The 20,378-nt window shown below is 42.9% G+C and overlaps 1 protein-coding gene and 1 long non-coding RNA gene across 2 annotated transcripts; one reads left to right on the top strand and one right to left on the bottom strand.

Moving 5' to 3' along the window:
- The first annotated feature begins 1,590 nt into the window (after window positions 1-1,590).
- Window positions 1,591-18,101, top strand: LOC310875834 (protein TEX261). Its single transcript, XM_083789232.1, has 7 exons — window positions 1,591-1,777; window positions 13,182-13,261; window positions 13,891-14,044; window positions 14,580-14,647; window positions 15,262-15,364; window positions 15,826-17,895; window positions 17,946-18,101. Exons 1-6 carry the CDS (start codon window positions 1,708-1,710, stop codon window positions 15,939-15,941), a joined length of 591 nt encoding a protein of 196 aa, XP_083645358.1. The 5' UTR covers window positions 1,591-1,707; the 3' UTR covers window positions 15,942-17,895; window positions 17,946-18,101.
- On the bottom strand, window positions 16,214-20,316 carry LOC310875835. Its single transcript, XR_014570691.1, has 2 exons — window positions 18,349-20,316; window positions 16,214-18,145 (listed from the first exon to the last, which is right to left on the bottom strand). It is a non-coding gene; the product is annotated as an uncharacterized lncRNA (long non-coding RNA).
- Window positions 20,317-20,378: the final 62 nt, after the last annotated feature.

Here is a 20,378-nt window from a genome sequence, read left to right as displayed (position 1 = left end):
TATGACAATGGAGTGAATGGACGGTTGAAAACCACTGGTTTAAAAGCATTTGGAGGGAGAATATATAGAGAGTAATTGCTAGTGTTGACCATGGCACCATGGCGGTGTCTTCTTCACACCATCGGACATGAATGATGAATGATTCTTTAGCTCTTAAATCCTCCTAGGGGAAGACGCTCATTTTATCACCTTCACTCACATGCATCTTTTATTGTCTTTCTTTCCTGGAATCATCTCAAAGGTGTTGGTTTCTAGAAATAACAAGATATATGCAGTCACTCACAACCCATATAGGTTACATGCCTCATATAACCTCCATTAGTTAGGGGTGTGTGTGTGTGTGTGTGTGTGTGTGTGTGTGTGTGTGTGTGTGTGTGTGTGTGTGTGTGTGTGTGTGTGTTCTATTGTTGCTATTGTTTATTGTTTGTTTGTCATTGTTCATTGTCACTGCTACAAGGTTGAGTTAAGGAACGGAAGTCAAATAAAATAATTGTACTCTTAGCTAAGATAAATAAATCTATTATTATATATATTTTTTAAACTTTTGTCGTTTTCATTAAATTCTAGATGGTGGTCAGCCACAAACTCACACTCACAACTGGCCAATAAAAATATACTGGTTCTGTTCATAATTTGTCGTCTCCCGTCATTCCACAAAATATTGGAAAAAGCTCAATAGTGGGCTCGATAAAAGCCATGATTGATAAGGTGCTCATTATCCATATGAGAATTAACACGGCATTAGGCATTACATTTAGTGTGTTGTGAGCTTGTAGATCGGCTGTCTTCACAATATTTGCCTCTTATTACGTACATTTTTGACAATTTGGACATTTTGGTAATAAAAAGGTGACAAAAGTCCTTAAATTGTCACTTCATAAATGTACAGATACCCTGTGTGTACAACACACTTCTACTGTAAACTGTATGTTCATTGGTTTGTTTACTGTTGAGAAAATGTTGCACTGTTACATTCCCCTTTGTATGTCTAGGGGTATATCAAGGTGAGGATGCAACACGGCTGACATAAGAGTTGTTATTTATTCAACGTTAAAGTGAAAAGGTATAATAATAATAATAAACAATAAAGAATACAACTGGAATACAACACAAAAGTCAGGCTGTCCCTATTCTAGTATCACACAACACTCTTACCTAACTCTAACCAATAAATTAAATGAAATGTTACATGAATTCAATCTACCTAAACTGTCTACACTAACTACTGCCCTAACAAAGATTTACAAAAAGTACGCACCCATACGCCGTATTTATCTATATTATATTATATACTATATATCTAATATCTCTCTATATATATAACTATAATATCAGTTTTATCTTTAGCTCAGGAATACAGATCAAAATATATTATATTATATTATATATATCTCTCTATATGTATATATATATAATTATAATATATTTTGATCAAAAAAAAATGTTGCACATTAAGATGGGAAAGATGAACAAAACAAAGCTGCACTTATCATCACCAGAGGGGGCGCTGTAACCTCCAGCACACACCCAGAGTCTCCTCTTCTCTCCTCTGCTTCTGTAATACGTCACACAGGAAGGAAGAAACCAGTCAGAGGAACTACAGTGAACGGTGTTAGCATTTAGCCTGCTGGCTAACCCTCCTTCCTCTGTGTTTATATCTATATATATGTCTGTTATTGGTGCTGTTCTACATGTGTGTCAGGCATCATGTGGTTCATATATCTGCTGAGCTGGCTGTCTCTAGTCGTCCAGATAAGCTTCGTCACGCTGGCTATAGGTGAGTGGCATGTAAACACTGCTAATGCTGCTAATGACGCTAAGCTAGTCATATACCTAAGTCTACACAGTGTGTGTGTGTGTGTGTGTGTGTGTGACTGTGTGTATGACTTTGTGTGTGTGTGTGCGCGCGTGCTTTCCCTTTACGTCCTCATCGATCGGTCATGATCGATATTATTGTCGACAATATCGTGTTTCAGACTGTCTGTAACTGTAACACATGATGTAACCAAATGAACCCGTCATGTGTTTACAGTTCACAGTTAATATATACAGTACAGTGTCTGTCCTACTCATTCATTATGATATGACATTTATACTGAGCACACGCACTCACACACACGCACGCACGCACGCGCGCGCGCGCAGGTAAACAACAGTGAGTCCACGTCAGTCGTGGCCACGTATCCAAGCTCAATGTGCACAGACAGACAGACAGACAGCAGGTTATGCTAATGATCTAATATACATTCATGATATACCGGTATATCTGTAAGTGTCTTCTAATAATTCTTCTTTTAATGTAGTAGCTTCAATATACAGATTATTATTGTTCATAATATTGGATTGTTTTAGACGGATGATGATGATGATGATATGGTTCATTGTCTACCTGTTGCATTATGTTGATTTGAATACGTTTTTATCCTGCAGTTTGCAGGAAAGTACAGTTCAATACAAGGTCTGCTAAGAGGATTTAAAAACCATGAAAGCGGGTCCTTTGTACTCAATTCATCAGAACATTAAATGACATGGATAGAGATAAAAGATAGAATATAATACAATAATACAATATACAATAATATTGGTGCAGCAATGCAGAAATGTGTACAGACAGTGCCCACTGAGAATGGGGGCACCCTTACAGACTGTGGAACACGTGCTGACCAGCTGCCCATATACCGGCCAGGCGGCCACCGAATGGTGACCGTGGGTTAATTGACCTAGACGATGACACACTGGACTGGCTGCAAGTCTGGCTGCAACGGAGCTGAAGGTTTAAGGACATGCGACAGAAGAAGAAGGGTGCATTTTGCATCCCAAAACGCAGTTTATAGTTAAGGGACGCAATACAACAATGACCTCTGCATCCACGGGATGCACTATTGTACTCAGCATGTACAGTAAAAAATAATACATAGCCAAAATAATATGAAATATGTAGAGCATTTTTTTTTATTCTAGTTTATTTTGCTAGCTTTAGTTATAATAATAATTTATTCATCTGTTTTCTACATAAATATAACCATATAAAATGGTGGAATGGGACTTGAATGCTGCAATTTGTGAAAATGACAATGTATGTCTCTTAACGTCGCTGAAGTGGGACTCATCAAGTGTCCCTGGGACTCATCTAAAAGACCACCCCTGCATCCCGGGACTCATTACATTGAAAACCTATTATCATCACTGATCATGAAATGTTCTGGTGAATTGAATATGAAGGACCCCAATGGTACAGTACTATGCAAATACATCATATAGACAGACTCTGAAAAAGTCTCTGAACCCCTAATTGCTTCCGATGAGCAGGTTGGTGCCTTGCATGGTTTCCACCGTCATCGGTGTATGAATGTGTGTGTGTGTGTGTGTGTGTGTGTGTGTGAATGTGAATGTAATGCACAATCTATGTAAAGTACTTTGGATAAAAGTGCTATATAAATGCACCACATTTATTTGAGAGCAGTTTTGAAGGAGAATAGGGATTCACATTCTTTTACGACTTTCTATGTTTTGGTTTACCGTAAATCTCTCTGGATTAAGTGTGTCTGATAAATGCCTACCTTGTAATGCAATTGTATTATTCATTATTGTGAAGTACCGTAACCTATGTGTGAGGGGACTTAATTTAACCCACTAAAATATGCTTAGAAAGAAAGGTTGGCGAAAGGGCCTTTCTGTGTGGAGTTTGCATGTTCTCCCCGTGTCCCCTAGGGTAGGTACCCTCACAAAAAACATGCAGTAATCCTGGTCTCTAAACTGCCTCCCCCTGGCCAGCCGGGGTGGAGGGGAAAGGAACTGGTTGGAAACTCCCCCCTGTCAGGTGTAAAGGAGCAACGTGGACACTCTTGCATGAAGGAAGTTCGTTGCTCTCCCCAGGTTGGCGGAGGGTGTGTAGAGCCCAGGATCACATTTGATAATTGACACAGGGGTGAAAAATGGGTTACAAAATCGTGGGATAAGAATTATTAAAACAAACTATTTAACTTTAAAAGGAACATCCTATTTCTTGCACTTGACCGTGAATCGTGATCACCCTCCCCTGTGCCCAGGTTGGCGCCTGTGTGCCTAAAGGTAGTCGTTCAGATCTTGATATATATATATTTGTTTCCAGTCACTTCAATCTCTTCACTTTGGTCATGCATGTCAGCGCTGGTTAACAAAACAAATGTTCCTTCACTCCAGCTCACTATCTTGAGCAAGTGAGATCAGTAGCTCTCTTCCCCCTCCCTCGAGTGGTGGATTATATTATTTGATTATTGATATAATATTGATATAACCGATATAGGAAGTAATCAGTGATTTAACTTTGACAGTGTCACCAAATGGACCTTTATGGATCCATTTGGTTTAATTTTACGCTCTCAAGAGTTAAATTATTGTTCAACATCTGCATTACTTAATTTACAAGAAGTCTACACAATTAGAGAATGTAGAAGAATTCTTATATTTGATCAACGTTTGCCTGTTATCTATACTAATGTAGCAACATCATGACAGCATGGAATTGTGGGCAAAATCTTATCCAACGACAACAAAATGTTCTTTAGTTTTGGGTCTGAGAGGCTACATTTCATGAAATGGTGGTCCGTGACTCAAATGCAGAATAAACTAGAAAAAGTGCCCCTCGGGGCACAGGTCGCCACCAGGGCAGGTCAGGTGTGACCTCCTGGTGGCGCTATAATAGGCCAATGTGAAAAGGGTGACATTTCTTCTTGGATGGCAATTGGATGATTCAAGGCATTTTGTTCCAAAAATGTGTTTTGCAAAAATCCACCTGTTGGTGGCGCTATAAAAGGGCAATGTGAAAAGGGTGGGATATATTCCTCAGCCTAATAGTAACGTCTGTGAAAGATTTCACGTAAATTGCACGCTCTGTTCATGAGTTGAGGCTTTTTGTTCAAAACGGTCCAATCCTGCAAATGTTGAAAGCCAATTTTAGCCAATTGGGATGGAATCTGAAATATCAGACAGATCCGTCTTGAACACATGACTATAGCGCTATAACAGACAGAATATTTTGGGGCAGAGGGTCATTGTTGGCATCCAGGGAGTGTGTGTGTGTGTGTGTGTGTAAAATTTGGCATTGACCGGGTTAATGATGCCGGAGAATAGCTGTTAACAGACGGACACACACACACACACACACACACACACACACACACACACACACACACACACACACACACACACACACACACACACACACACACACACACACACACACACACACACACACACAAACGGAGTGCAAAACATACTCTCTCCCCATGCCTTCGGCCTGGTGGAGACAATAATGGACCTTGATATGAAAACCACTGATGAAAATCTACTAGCCTTTGCTAAGCTTGTATATGTGCAATTTTTTCATCATTCATTTCTCTTTATATCTAAGCTTTGACAGAGGAGACAGCTGTGTGTGTGTGTGTGTGTGGACATTACATAATAATGTTGTTTAATTAGCAGGTCATAGAGAGTTCAGTGTACACAGTACATGGATCATAAAAGACATCATCGTAGCTCTTAGGGCTATAGAAGAATATACCAGATGTAGCTTATCTTGTATTGCAAGCTTGTAGCTTTAAATAGATAACCGATTTAGACCTGTTGTAACCCATACGTTGTTATACCTTTCAATCAGGGAGCTACCTCTGTCTGACATGTCTCATTAATTGTTGCTATACATGTAGCAATTTATTTTTTTGAATAATGGGTGTAGCTGCAGAAGCTGTGGTGCTTAAACTTTAACCCATTTAAGCCTGACGTCGAAATAAAAAAAAACAGGCTGCAGTTGCGCCATGACTGTCATGATAATCATGACAGTCTTGTTTCAGGGCTAGCACATGGGCTGCCAGAGTAGGCTATCATTTGTTGTTTTTCTTGTTTTTTCGCCACCTCTCTTAGTTAGACTAAACTGACTGGGCCTCTGGACCCTACGCCGTGATCACACACACACACACACACACACACACACACACACACACACACACACACACACACACACACACAGTCACACACACACACGTCACACACACACACACACACACACACACACACACACACACATTCAAGGTGGGTTGATGTTGATTCAATGCTGTCATGCACATGCATGGTCATGCAGCACTTGAGGCAACTCAGGCCGCAGGGCGCAAGACTCCTGTCCCCTCTCTTAAAAGTTTCCTCCCATAAACCTCACTTGAAAATTACGTTTAAGAAACTTTAATAATTATGTTGTTTCAATGCTACTCTGCACAGCACGTCTCTCTGTCTCTACACTCCTCGACAACTCCATGCAGAGAGATAGCTCCGCCTCTGCAAGCCACAAGCCTACAACGCGCCGCTGATGCAACGCGGTGTAGGCTTGTAGATCAGCTCTGTTCCCTGCGCACCTATCAAAAGGGTAGAAAATAAATAAATATCGTGTGACCGCGTGTCTGTGGGAACCGATAGAGAGAACCGAAATTGAATTATTGTAATGGATACCCGGTACCAAAGTACGTTCAGTTCGGTACATACTGGACCCACCCCTACTCACATCCCTACTTGACTGTGGCAGAGATTAAAATAGCCTGCGTTTTGCGTCCCAAAACGCAGTATAGGCCTATATAAATATGGGATGCAACGAACCAACAACCTCTGCATTCACGGGACGCACTACTGTACTCATGTACAGTAATAATAATCCACCGTGAAAAGAAATCTCGGAAGAAAAATGCCGTAAAACAATAATTCACGGACACAATCACTTTTGCATGGCCGCATCCGACCTCATCCTATGTTAACTTATATACACTAAAATCCACGTAAAAATCGTTGTAGAACCACTAGTTTGTAATAATAACAACACTGTCTGACGGGCGCCGCCATCTTGCTCGGAGACGAGCGGTGTCAGTGACATACGGAGAGTGGAGCGCAGCCTCGAGACCAGAGCCGTTTAGAGAGAGAGAGTGACGACAACATACCGTTCAGTGAGTCATGCAGCTCCATGAATAAACAGTGAACGGAGTTGTCGCAACTCTCTCATCTAAACGGCGCTGCCTCTGACAGAAAGATTTAGGTTTAGGGGAACATGTTGTATGTTTCTCCTGCGTGCGTTGTGGTGAATGAATGTGGTGACACTGGTGAGTCAATAAAGAACAATACTTTATAGACGGAACAAGTGCTACAGAGACTTTATTCTTTTTCAGTTTTTAATCCAGATCATGGATTGAACAATGGAGTCCCAAATGCACTGTCTACAAACCATTTATTTTTGTCAATGAGTCACTTTAATTGAGCTGTGCTGCAGTGCATTATAAATGCAGTGAATGCACCATACTTAATTTAGCTCACTGAGTGCACCACAAAGTAATTATATTTTAATTTATTTACTGTTCTGCGTACTTTGCACTGTTGTTTGCAAAGATCTTTGCAGATTTGGTATTGTGGTTGATTTCTTTCAGATACATTTCTACATGAATATAACCACATTTTAACCATGAAAAAAATGAAATGGGAGTTAAATGCTGCAATTTGTAAAAATGACAAAATATGACTTGCTGAAGTGAGACCACCCCTGCACTCATTAGATTGAAAACCTACAGTATTTACATCACTGCACTGTGTGGCTGTGGACCACTGGACTATAGTCGCGGTGATGCAGCTCCCTATTCAAACCCACTGTGGACTATAGAGCGGCGCAGTCCCTCCCCCTTTCAGAACAACGAACGGCCCAGGAAATAAACGCAATGCATTTCCCCATAGGCAGTTTTTTTTAAATTAATTTAAAGACCTTTTAAGCGTCGTACGAAGCCAACTCTTGTCGTGACAAATCATGACAACACAACACACACAATATTTCGGGCCAAACAAAGAATTAGAAAGTAGAAAAAACGACAGGTTACAACACTTTTTTTGTTGTTTTTCTTCTTTGTAATTATTTGTTTGGTCCAAAATATTGTGTGTGTTGTCATGATTTGTCACGACAAGAGTTGGCTTCGTACGACGCTTAAAAGGTCTTTAAATAAATTAAATAAAAACTGCCTATGGGGAAATGCATTGCGTTTTCATTTCCTGGGCCGTTCGTTGTTCTGAAAGGGACTGCGCCGCTCTATAGGTGATGCAGCTCCCTATTCGAACCCACTGTGGACTAGACGCGGTGATGCAGCTCCCTATTCGAACCCACTGTGGACTATAGACGCGGTGATGCAGCTCCCTATTCGAACCCACTGTGGACTATAGACGCGGTGATGCAGCTCCCTATTCGAACCCACTGTGGACTAGTATAGACGCGGTGATGCAGCTCCCTATTCGAACCCACTGTGGACTAGTATAGACGCGGTGATGCAGCTCCCTATTCGAACCCACTGTGGACTAGTATAGACGCGGTGATGCAGCTCCCTATTCGAACCCACTGTGGACTAGTATAGACTAGGGCTGGGCGATATGACGATATATATCGTATTTTCGATAGAAAATGTCTATCACGAAAAAAAAGCTATATCGCTTATATCGCCGTTTCGCTTTACGGCAGTATTTTACGTCACAGCGCAGCCCACCGCGCGCACTGAAAACAGTGAGCGAACACCTTTCGGATGTCTTCTCTATTATATACTCTAAGCAGGCCAACACGACCACAACACAAGCCGAGGTGGTGCTTGCACCTAAAAGAGGGGCAACGTCTTCCATTGTATGGATATGGAAGTGGTTTTGATTACATGAAGGGAGATGATGGCTGACGAGATTCAGAGCGGTGTAAGGGGCACGTTCGGAAATACCACACCAGAGCGAACTCATCTATCAGTTTGCATTGCACAATGCACAGTCCGCCTAGTGCGCTATTTCCGAACGCGCCCTAAAGTAACCGGTCATTCACTGTTATAAATGCAGGTTTCATGTTGGGTCAAATTGATAAATTGCGTGAGCCACGCATGTTTTACACAGTTGAACAATAAGCTTGTCCGTCGTCGGGTGCACTGCAAACTTCTTCCAAGACGTTCCTCTTACCTGTGCAGTCCTCCTGCTGCGTGTCTCTGTCTTGTTTTATTGTTCCAAATAAATTATTCCATTTGAAAAGTCCTTAATTCAGCAACAGCTTACAACAACAACACAAGACGCTGACTTTGTTGTGATCATCAAAAAAAAGGAAAAGAAAAAGCCCCACTCGTCCCAGACTCCCATATACGCACTCTCCATGGGCATGGAGAGTTGACGACAAGATCGCGTTCTCTCTCACTCTATCGCCTGTAGTCAATTAAACATCGTTAAGCTGCCCAACGTCTTTAACAAACTAAACTATAACTACAACAGAACATGTTGATTCCCTATACAGAGCTTAAATGAACTGAAACAACTGTAGTGACAAACTGTGACATGAGATATTTATTTTTTCCTTAAGCCAATTTAATGCAGACACAGGCCTGTACTTCTGTGTCTTATTTCTTTCTTTTTTCTTTTTAATTGTCATAATAATAATAATTATTATTAATAATACTAATAAAACGTTATTTGTATAGCACCTTTCATGACATGAAATGCAGCTCTCAAAGTGCTTTACAGAGCAATGGAGAAAAAAAGAAAAGCAAGGCAACGACATTAAAAAACAAGCAGTAATGCAATACAGTGAGGACATGAATAACAAAAAATAAAAGATCAATTAAAAGCAATGTTGTAGAAGTGGGTCTTGACTTGAGCTGTGCTTTAAAAATGTCTACAGAGGCTGAACAATTGAGTTCAGCCTCTAATTATTATTATATACATTTTATTTTGTAATATTTTGTACTTGCTTTGGGCCTGTCTGTGCATGGGAAGGGCATCAGTATTATATTCATATAATTAGACTGGATAATGTGAATTTAATTGTTTTTTGAGTGGTGCAACCATTATAGACAGCTATGTGTGTCCCTGTCCCTGTATCCGAGCACGGAAATAGCATAACTATTGTCACCAACAAGTGTCACTGTTGTGCAGCCTAACACAGACAGAGGCCAGGGAGGAGAGCTTGTACAGTACAGTACAGTACAGTACAGTACAGTACAGCCCAAGTACAGTAAAGTACTCGACCTGAACAAATATTTATTCTTTTAGATAAAAAAAATAGGTATCGTAAAAAATATTCTATATCGTGAGTATATCGTTATCGTGATAAAATAAATTCTATATCGTGATATGAGATTTTGTCATATCGCCCAGCCCTAGTATAGACGCGGTGATGCAGCTCCCTATTCGAACCCACTGTGGACTAGTATAGACGCGGTGATGCAGCTCCCTATTCGAACCCACTGTGGACTATAGACGCGGTGATGCAGCTCCCTATTCGAACCCACTGTGGACTATAGACGCGGTGATGCAGCTCCCTATTCGAACCCACTGTGGACTATAGACGCGGTGATGCAGCTCCCTATTCGAACCCACTGTGGACTAGTATAGACGCGGTGATGCAGCTCCCTATTCGAACCCACTGTGGACTATAGACGCGGTGATGCAGCTCACTATTCGAACCCACTGTGGACTATAGACGCGGTGATGCAGCTCCCTATTCGAACCCACTGTGGACTATAGACGCGGTGATGCAGCTCCCTATTCGAACCCACTGTGGACTAGTATAGACGCGGTGATGCAGCTCCCTATTCGAACCCACTGTGGACTATAGACGCGGTGATGCAGCTCCCTATTCGAACCCACTGTGGACTATAGACGCGGTGATGCAGCTCCCTATTCGAACCCACTGTGGACTATAGACGCGGTGATGCAGCTCCCTATTCGAACCCACTGTGGACTATAGACGCGGTGATGCAGCTCCCTATTCGAACCCACTGTGGACTATAGACGCGGTGATGCAGCTCCCTATTCGAACCCACTGTGGACTATAGACGCGGTGATGCAGCTCCCTATTCGAACCCACTGTGGACTATAGACGCGGTGATGCAGCTCCCTATTCGAACCCACTGTGGACTATAGACGCGGTGATGCAGCTCCCTATTCGAACCCACTGTGGACTATAGACGCGGTGATGCAGCTCCCTATTCGAACCCACTGTGGACTATAGACGCGGTGATGCAGCTCCCTATTCGAACCCACTGTGGACTAGTCGCGGTGACGCGGCTCCCCTCGGGCTTGTGAGTCGTGCGGGTGAAGGAGGTGAAAAGTTCAGGGCAGTGCTCGCTGGAGGCCTCTCTGCCCTTCCTCCTGAGTGTCTCTGTGACAGCTGTCAGTCACCTTGACTGTCTGTCTGTCCTCCCACTGTTTTGACCTCTCCAACCACGCTACCTGGAATAACCTCCGCTCCGCTCCATTATTTATTCGGGCATTTGAGCCACGGGACCACCAGTTGATGACGGTTGATGACATGTAGCCCAAAACTGAATTGATGTTGGTACCATTAGGAGAGATAACAGGCAAACTTTGATCAAAATAACAATTCTTCTACATTCTCAGACTTCTTGTAAATTAAGTAATGTAGTTGTTTAACAAAAATGTAACTAAGTTAAAGATAATACATGTCCATTCTCTCATCACTTATCTGGGGACCACCTGGAACCCCCTCACAAGGACCACTGGTTGAAAACAACTGCGTTCATTAGTAGCATTATGAATGTGATGTGTGTTGGTTTTAATGTCTGTGTCAAAGTGTTTTGGACATGACTTGACTTACAGTAGTGTGGGGAAATCTATGGCTGTTCGTTTTGTCATAGTATTACTAAATAATTATAATTTGGAATGTATTTATTAAAGTTTGTCAATTTGATGATTAGCTCATGTTGTTGAAACATTGCTACATTTTTAGATAGATAGATAGATAGATCTTTATTGTCATTGCTTGCATGAAACAACAAAATTCAGTTTAGAGCTTCACCTCTGGCATACAAAACAAATAAATAACCATACTGTACAATAACCCATAGTGCTGGTGCAATGTAATAGTGCAAAGTCCAAAGTTCAGTGCAAGACCAAGTCCATTTTCAGTACCCTTTTAATACTATAGGGGCTCGGGGATGGGGGGGCGGAGGGCAGGTTTATGTCAGTCAGCAAGTGCAAAATCGATTAAAATAAATCCCTATGAATTGCAACATATCAAAGAATCACAACATTATCGAACCCAAAGACTCGCGATCCAACAGATGCTGATTCCACCCTCGCTGATGTAATTTGTGTGTTACTTACAGGGGAAATTAATGATATTTGTGTGTGTGTGTGAGTTGACGGCCTCATTCATCCATCAGAGAGTCATTAATGTGTAGACATGTTTATGTGTGTTTATTTTAATTTCTTTCAGCTGTTGGTAATGGTCTGTACTTTTATTTTATTTAACCCTTATTTAACCAGTAATAATCTCAAGGAAAGAACAGGAATATCTAATAAGATGACCAATACAACTCGACAATGTTTGCTACTAAAACTAATATAGGACTAGAGCAAACATTTCCTTTACGTTGAAGCAGGAGCAGTGTCTGGGAAAGGTGCCCAGGCTGTGACAACCTTTTAAAACTCACCAGGGGAATTGAGTTTGAATCTGGATTTGTAGGTCAGGGCTCAGAAGAACGCAAGGCTTCCCCCCCCCCCCCCCGCCTCAGATTTAATTGTGGGTACGACTGCTACGACATAGTGCAGCCAAGCATTAAAGGTATTATGACATTATTTATAACATAATTTTAACAACATTAAAAGTCTTGGCCATGGTCCTTCAAACGTGTCTAAAAAGTTTGAACACTCAACTCCACTCCAGTATTTCTTGCCAGGAGTTTTTGTGTATGTGTAATCTGCATCCTGAGAAGCCATGGAAAAACACATTCTTTTAGCCTGTAGATGTCGGTAATTCCCCCTTTCCTGTCAACCCAAGATGCGCTTCTTTGACAACGTGGTAGGAACGTCACCGTCAAAAATAAAAGTAATCTAAAGTCATCCAAAGAAACAAAGTCGCGGTCACAATGAGGAAGCGGAGAGGGGCGGAGAAGAGAGGGTAGGCAGGGAGCAGAGGGGAGGGGGCCTGCCGTCCAACCAGATGAGACATTTTTGCATAATTATTCACAAAAGTCCAGACAGCAGAGAATACACTGAATGTTCAAACTTCGTTTTTTTGTTGGTGAAATTGATGTCAAGAAAAGCCAAAAAAATCTACAAAAATGTGTTTTAAATGTCACAATCCCTTTAAGATCCGAGATCAGAGTACTGTATCTGTTTAAATGTGTTGTTTATGGTTGTTTCAGCTGCTGGTCTGTACTATCTGGCTGAGCTGATAGAAGAATACACAGTGGCCACCAGTAGAATCATAAAGTACATGATATTGGTGAGTATGTGACTCTACTGTTAACTACTGTATCAAGTATACGATATTAGGGATGTCACGATTACACATTTAAGTTGACAATTAATTGCCAAACAAATAATTGCATGCGATTAACGATTCAATTACAATTTGTATTTCTGTTTGCCTATTAGGCTTCGTAATCACAAATTGGAACAGGGCAGATATGACGAATATCTTAAATATAAAACCAATAAAGTGACAAAATTGTAGAAATTGTTGAAACAGTTGATCTCCAAGCTTACAACATGTGCATAGGAGGCCTTCGCTATGTTTCACCAGTTTCCACCTGAAACGGGCCTCCACCTTCAGGGGGGCCTCCGAGCTATGACTGACCGCCAGACGACATTCAACACCCCACCACTATGTGTCAATACGCCTGAGTAATTATGTCATAGGTATATATGGGGGCCTCATATGGTCATGAAACGGGCCTCCAGATTCCTCAGGCCACCCCTGAACAAGGTTGGGGCCAGGCCAGGCCCCCGGGGTTAAATGGTGTATATGTTGTATAGTTTTCTACAGGTGTTCTGTATATTAATGGTGTATATAATGTGTCTTTAGTTTTCTACAGGTGTTCTGCGTATTAATGGTGTATATATTGTCTTTAGTTTTCTACAGGGGTTCTATCAGGCCTCTACCTGTTTGAAAGCTTCCCAGCCTTCATGGTGGGAGTGGGGCTGTTCACCAACCTGGTGTACTTTGGTCTGCTGCAGACCTTCCCTTACATCCTGCTCAGCTCGCCCAACTTCATCCTCTCCTGTGGTAAGAACTAACTAACTTAATAACTAGTTAACTTATTTATTAACCGAACTATGCTGTCCTGTGGAGAGAATGTGCAACTAGCTTCATCGAACTTTTGCCCCCGTCCAGCCCTGCTCATGTCTCACAGCACACGCAAGCTTCAAATGACTCGACATTTCACACAACAATTGCTAAGTACTCTGCCAAGGTTTAACTCACAAACAAACAAGCAGCACTCCAAAATAAAAGATGCAAGACTGGCTCGGATGCAATTTCCTCATGTTTATCTGAGAACACTGATGCGTTTTGGCAAACAGCATTCTTCAGAGCAGGCTAAAAAGAACTCTGCCGAGGTACTAGGCTTATTATCCCGCCCTCAATGTCTTCACGTGTGTGTGTGTGTGTGTGTGTGTGTGTGTGTGTGTGTGTGTGTGTGTGTGTGTGTGTGTGTGTGTGTGTGTGTGTGTGTGTGTGTGTGTGTGTGTGTGTGTGTGTGTGTGTGTGTGTGTGTGTGTGTGTGTGTGTGTGTGTGTGTGTGTGTGTGTGTCGTCCTTAGTGCTGGTGGTGGCGAATCATTACATGGCCTTCCAGTACTTTGCAGAAGAATATTATCCATTCTCAGAGGTAAGATAATAAACCAAGAGGTCTCAGGTTACCGGGTAATTTATTAAGGCTGCCAGTTTTTTGGTGATAAGGTGGTTAGTAAGAACAGAGAGATGTGTTTGGGTGAGCGGTGAGTCCCTTATCACCGCGGCTCAGTGACGTCATGTTGTAGTTTTTAGTAAGAACAGAGAGATGTGTTTGGGTGAGTCTCTTATCACTGCGACTAAGTGACATCATGTTGTAGTTTTTAGTAAGAACAGAGAGATGTGTTTGGGTGAGCGGTGAGTCCCTTATCACCGCGGCTCAGTGACGTCATGTTGTAGTTTTCGGTAGTCCCCTTATCGCCTAAAACTGGAGTATGAATAGACCATTAGTCCTAATGCCCTGTCACCAACCTTTCGAGGTGTGCATTGGGCTGTTTCTAAAAAGTAATAGGCAATTTACATCTATAGTCAAAAAGTTCCGATCTACAAGGTCACGATGCAACGCATTGTAACTTTGAAAATGTTCTATTGTCAGCATGTGATGACGGCGTCACACAAGAGTATAAATGCACCATAGTCTTGGTTGTGCTGTCTTCCTGTTTACAGGTTTTGTTGTGCAGTCATTAACCCACTCGTTCTTCCCGATTGCAGGTGTTGGCATACTTCACCATCTGCCTGTGGATCATTCCCTTCTCCTTCTTCGTGTCGCTCTCGGCTGGAGAAAACGTGCTTCCGTCCACCGTCCAGCAAGGAGGTGAGCGTCTGGCTGCCGTCAAGTTCACTGGAAGACTGGATACTTAACGTCACGTCACCCTACAGATAGCCATAGTCGACGCTAACAAGAACTTGACGTCATACAAATACTTGTATTCATCAACCTGTTTCAGAGGGGTGTTAAGTGTTTTTATAATGTGGTTATTGTTGGACTTGCATATATTTACATAATGCATACATTTATCCTAATATATATATATATATATAGAAATCATCTAAGCATATATAGCTTGCTGCTTAGCAGAATAAATTAGAAAAATGCTCTAAATATATTTTAAAATATATGTTTGTGAACGGAAATGACAAGCAGATTTCGGGAGGTGTAGTTCCAGACTATATGTAGCATTCGGAGATTGTGGAGTAGTTGTCTGCCTACGCAAGACTATAGTAGCAGCGCTAACGTGCGCTAACGTGCGCTGTTCCCGGTGTCTTCTCTTCCAGATGACGTGGTGTCAAATTACTTCACAAAGGGCAAGCGGGGGAAGCGGTCCGGCATCCTACTGGTCTTTTCCTTCCTCAAGGAGGCGGTGCTTCCCAGCCGACAGAAAATGTACTGAGGAGGAAGGGAAGGGGCCAGCGGACACAGGGTGCATCGTGGGAGATGGAGTCCGTCAGTGAGTGAGGGAACAACGGAGGTACTGCCAGACTATTGTTGACTTCAATTCTGGACGGGAACTTAAAAAAAAAAAGACAAACAAACAAACAAATGACGAAGAAACAGGAAGTGGAAACGGAAGGAGGGCACATTTCGGGGACGGACCAACAAAACAGACCTTCCTGTTTTTCTTTTCTTTATTCTTTTCTTTTTCTAATTTTTTTTTTTGGAGGGGGGGGGGATAGTTTACGCCGGACGTGTTTTGTCTGCTTCTTATCTACGTTTAGACAACAATGCCAACAATATGGTGGAGACCCCCCTCTGTCTACCCAGCCAGGCTCCGTCGGACTGCTCTTTTCTATGCTTTTCGGTATCATAATGAGTTTGTGGCTGGATTGGGGTTGGAGTCGACCGCATTAATTCCCCGGGGCGTCCCTGCTTTGGGCTTTTCCATGTAGACAAAAAGTCGGCGAAAATACACAATCTACGAGCTCAGAATTTGTGATGTTATAGATCGGATGTTTTTCTCGACATTTTGCCATTATTCCCCCCCCCCCCCCCAAAGAAAATACATGTTTCGAAAAGTGTAATGAGAGAATACATCCTTACGACTTATTATTTATTAGGAACCAGGTCGATTCTTCCCTGTGACTATAGACCGATTCACAGAGGGTTTCCTGGGTGCGGCCATTACTGAGGTGTACCATTGAGTGCAGCAGCACTGATTAGCTACACCTGGCCTATGCAGCACCTGCTCAATGGATTACCCCTCAGTAATGGCCGCGCCCAGGGCACCCCTCTGTGAATCGGTCTATAAAGGGCCTTTCAAATGGGAAGCGAGGAACACAGGCGTTGTTGCCTGGATCAACGACAGGTCTGCTCAAGAGGGGCGCAACAACGCAACCGTGAAAAAAAAAGCTAAACAGTACCCAGGTCTGGTGAGTCGTGTGCACGAAACGAGCACGCATGCAACAAATTCACGGGACCACGCTCACGTAAATACGCTTGCGTTGTCGCACCGCGACTGCTCCCCAGTGCTCTGCGCCTATAGTTCATTGAAAATGAACTGTAGACGCGTTATATCGCTTCATGTTTGAAAGGCCCTTTAGGCATCAATCTGTATGAACGAGGCACAACATATAGGAATAGGAATAAAAGAATGCAGAATATTTGACACATTTTTTGGATCGTTCTCCTGGTGTACAAATTAAGACCTTAGAGGACAAATCCCTTTGTACAGTTAAGCGTAGCTACCAACCAAATGCTAACGCCACCATCCACACTGCCAGCGATGCGAGCGAGCCAACGATGAATCTCATTAGAATACATGTTCTTCAATGAGACTGTCCTGACGTACCGCGAGCACGTTGTCCACCCCTCCTATATTCGCTCGCAGAGTCTCTGTTTGAACGAGGTTTCGCGGGCCCCAAACGCTTTTATTGGTTGAGATATACACACTACAATGTATTACTTGCGCAAGCAGAGCGTGCAAGTACTGCGATCTATATACGCTACTATTTATTGGTTATTTGATTGGTTCAAGCTACGTCTCAACGCGATCACAGTTGAGATCTATACGCTACTATTTAATTGGTTATTTTATTGATCAAGCTACGTCGCAACGCAATGGACGACGTTCCATATCAGAACAATCTTTCACGTGATATCTCTGTCGCCTGCTCGTCCCTTGCCTGTGCAGATGGTGTGTAGGACCTGAGGCCTATTCTACAAAAAAAACCTTCTAAATTCGTAGTTCTCACACTTTCAAGTTTTTTTTTTTTTAATGTTCCAAGAATAGTAGATGTGCAAGCTTAGCTGCATATCTGCTATTTTTGAATACCCAACGTATAAAATCAAAGAATGACGGGATTGGTTAACTCATTTTAGGCGGGAACCCCTTTTGGTGTTAGCATTACGTTATGCTTTAGCTATTTAAAAATGGCAGATCTACAAGGCGCGCTACGAGCTTGTAGGTCTGCTATTTTTGAAAAATCGAAGAACGACTGACATTATAGAAACATGGCTTTTTCAGAAAACTGTCATTTTCAAACAGACATTTTTTAAATCTGATCTCAGGTCAGAATGGGTTAATGCAAACAGCGGCAGGGCCACCATGACGTGCCCAGATGCCCATGGGGTGTTCGTCTCGACAGGCCACAGTGACACCTCATTCAGAGGACAGGCCACAGTGACACCTCATTCAGAGGACAGGCCACAGTGACACCTCATTCAGAGGACAGGCCACAGTGACACCTCATTCAGAGGACAGGCCACAGTGACACCTCATTCAGAGGACAGGCCACAGTGACACCTCATTCAGAGGACAGGCCACAGTGACACCTCATTCAGAGGACAGGCCACAGTGACACCTCATTCAGAGGACTTGTGTCATAAAAACGTATAAATAAATGGCCGCTATGCACACGCCCATAGAAGGGAGTCGACAAAAAGAACTTGCCTGTTTTCAGATGATACAAACGGAGCATATAAAAACAGATCTCACAGATCTCTGGAGGTGTCAGCGCGGGGTCCCGGGGTCCTTCAGGGGGGTTTCCGGGGGGTCCACAGCATAAGTGATCCATAGTTATTATAGGAGCTAAAATGGAACCCTTTGACGGTCATCTGAGACACTCGGAGAGTCTTAACACATTAACACTTAACAACAGGATTTTACGGTATAGAGTGTGTGGGGGTCCTTGGGAGATTAAAACAGGGTGTTTTTAAATGGGGGTCCGTGTGCTGATACATATCAAACCGGGGAGTATTTTCATGTGACTGCAAAAAGGGGGCTCATATCTCCATTGAGTATTTTTTACATCATCACTAATCAAAACAATCGCTGTTCGTTAATACCGTTCTTTATTGGGACTATTTTTAATAACTGGGTAATTGTTGTACGTTGTTTTTATCATCATTTTGGTGGAGACCCATGAATGATGTATGAGGTGGATCCTGTGCAATGATTGGTTTGTACCGCTACTTGTCGGGTGTTGTGTGCATAGATATTAAAATCAGATGCCTCATTGGCCGCTCCAGTTCGTTGGAGCGATGTGTGTTGACAGGAGGGCGGAAGAATTTACACTGGGAGAGGAAGTACGCTGGAAGTGTGGAAGGCACGCTACGTCACGCTGCCACTCAAGTGATTACTGGCCAATCACAGCACATCTTTTCCGGGACTTACAGACCCGAACATGCGCTCTGTGACGCACACTCATGCTTCCGCGGTGCTTCGCAAGGAATCGGGAATGTTTTGCCCTCCCTTGAGCACATACGCTCCACAGCCGCCGGAAATGGCGTCTATGTTTATATGTCTATGGTTGTGTGTGTGTGTGTGTGTGTGTGTGTAGGGGGGGGTGGCAGTGGTTCTTAAAGTGGTGTCCGGGGACCCCCTGGGGTCCTTGGGAGGGGGTTCCAGGTGTCCCCAGAAATGTATTTTTAATACAGCATCAAAATCAGCTCAACCACCTGCACCCTATGTGCATTGGCTCTTTGAAAACAGCCGATCTACAAGCTCACGTTCAACGCATGTTGTGAGCTTGTAGATTATTTTCAAAATAGACAACACAGCCTCGCATTGGCTCAGAATCCTTTCAGATGGTGGTTCGTAGCCACTCGCAGGAAGTCAGAGGTCCTTGACAAGTTTGAGAACCGCAGTTTTTTGGCTTGAGTGATTTAATGATAAACCATTAAAGGAGTCTTTAGAGGCGGTCTCTATCATGTCTGTAGAGGCGGTCTCTACCATATAAGGTCGTCTGTAGAGGCGGTCTCTACCATATAAGGTCGTCTATAGAGGCGGTCTCTATCATGTCTGTAGAGGCGGTCTCTACCATATAAGGTCGTCTGTAGAGGCGGTCTCTACCATGTCTGTAGAGGCGGTCTCTACCATATAAGGTCGTCTGTAGAGGCGGTCTCTACCATATAAGGTCGTCAGAGGCGGTCTCTACCATGTCTGTAGAGGCGGTCTCTACCATATAAGGTCGTCTGTAGAGGCGGTCTCTACCATGTCTGTAGAGGCGGTCTCTACCATATAAGGTCGTCTGTAGAGGCGGTCTCTACCATATAAGGTCATCTGTAGAGGCGGTCTCTACCATATAAGGTCGTCTGTAGAGGCCGTCTCTACCATATAAGGTTGTCTGTAGAGGCGGTCTCTACCATATAAGGTTGTCTGTAGAGGCGGTCTCTACCATATAAGGTTGTCTGTAGAGGCGGTCTCTACCATGTCTGTAGAGGCGGTCTCTACCATATAAGGTCGTCAGAGGCGGTCTCTCTACCAATCAGTGGGCGTGGTTTAATTGTAGGTCCGTGTGCACACATCTGTACAGATCAATAAAGAGCTGCAGAACATCACATGGTGTTTATTTTTAATTAGATCACATGGTGTTTCTTTTTAATTGGATAA

This window comes from Protomyctophum parallelum (assembly GCF_964188405.1).
Source record: "Protomyctophum parallelum genome assembly, chromosome: 18".
In the NCBI taxonomy this organism is placed as follows: Eukaryota; Metazoa; Chordata; class Actinopteri; order Myctophiformes; family Myctophidae; genus Protomyctophum; species Protomyctophum parallelum.
This window is presented reverse-complemented; position numbering and strand designations above follow the sequence as displayed.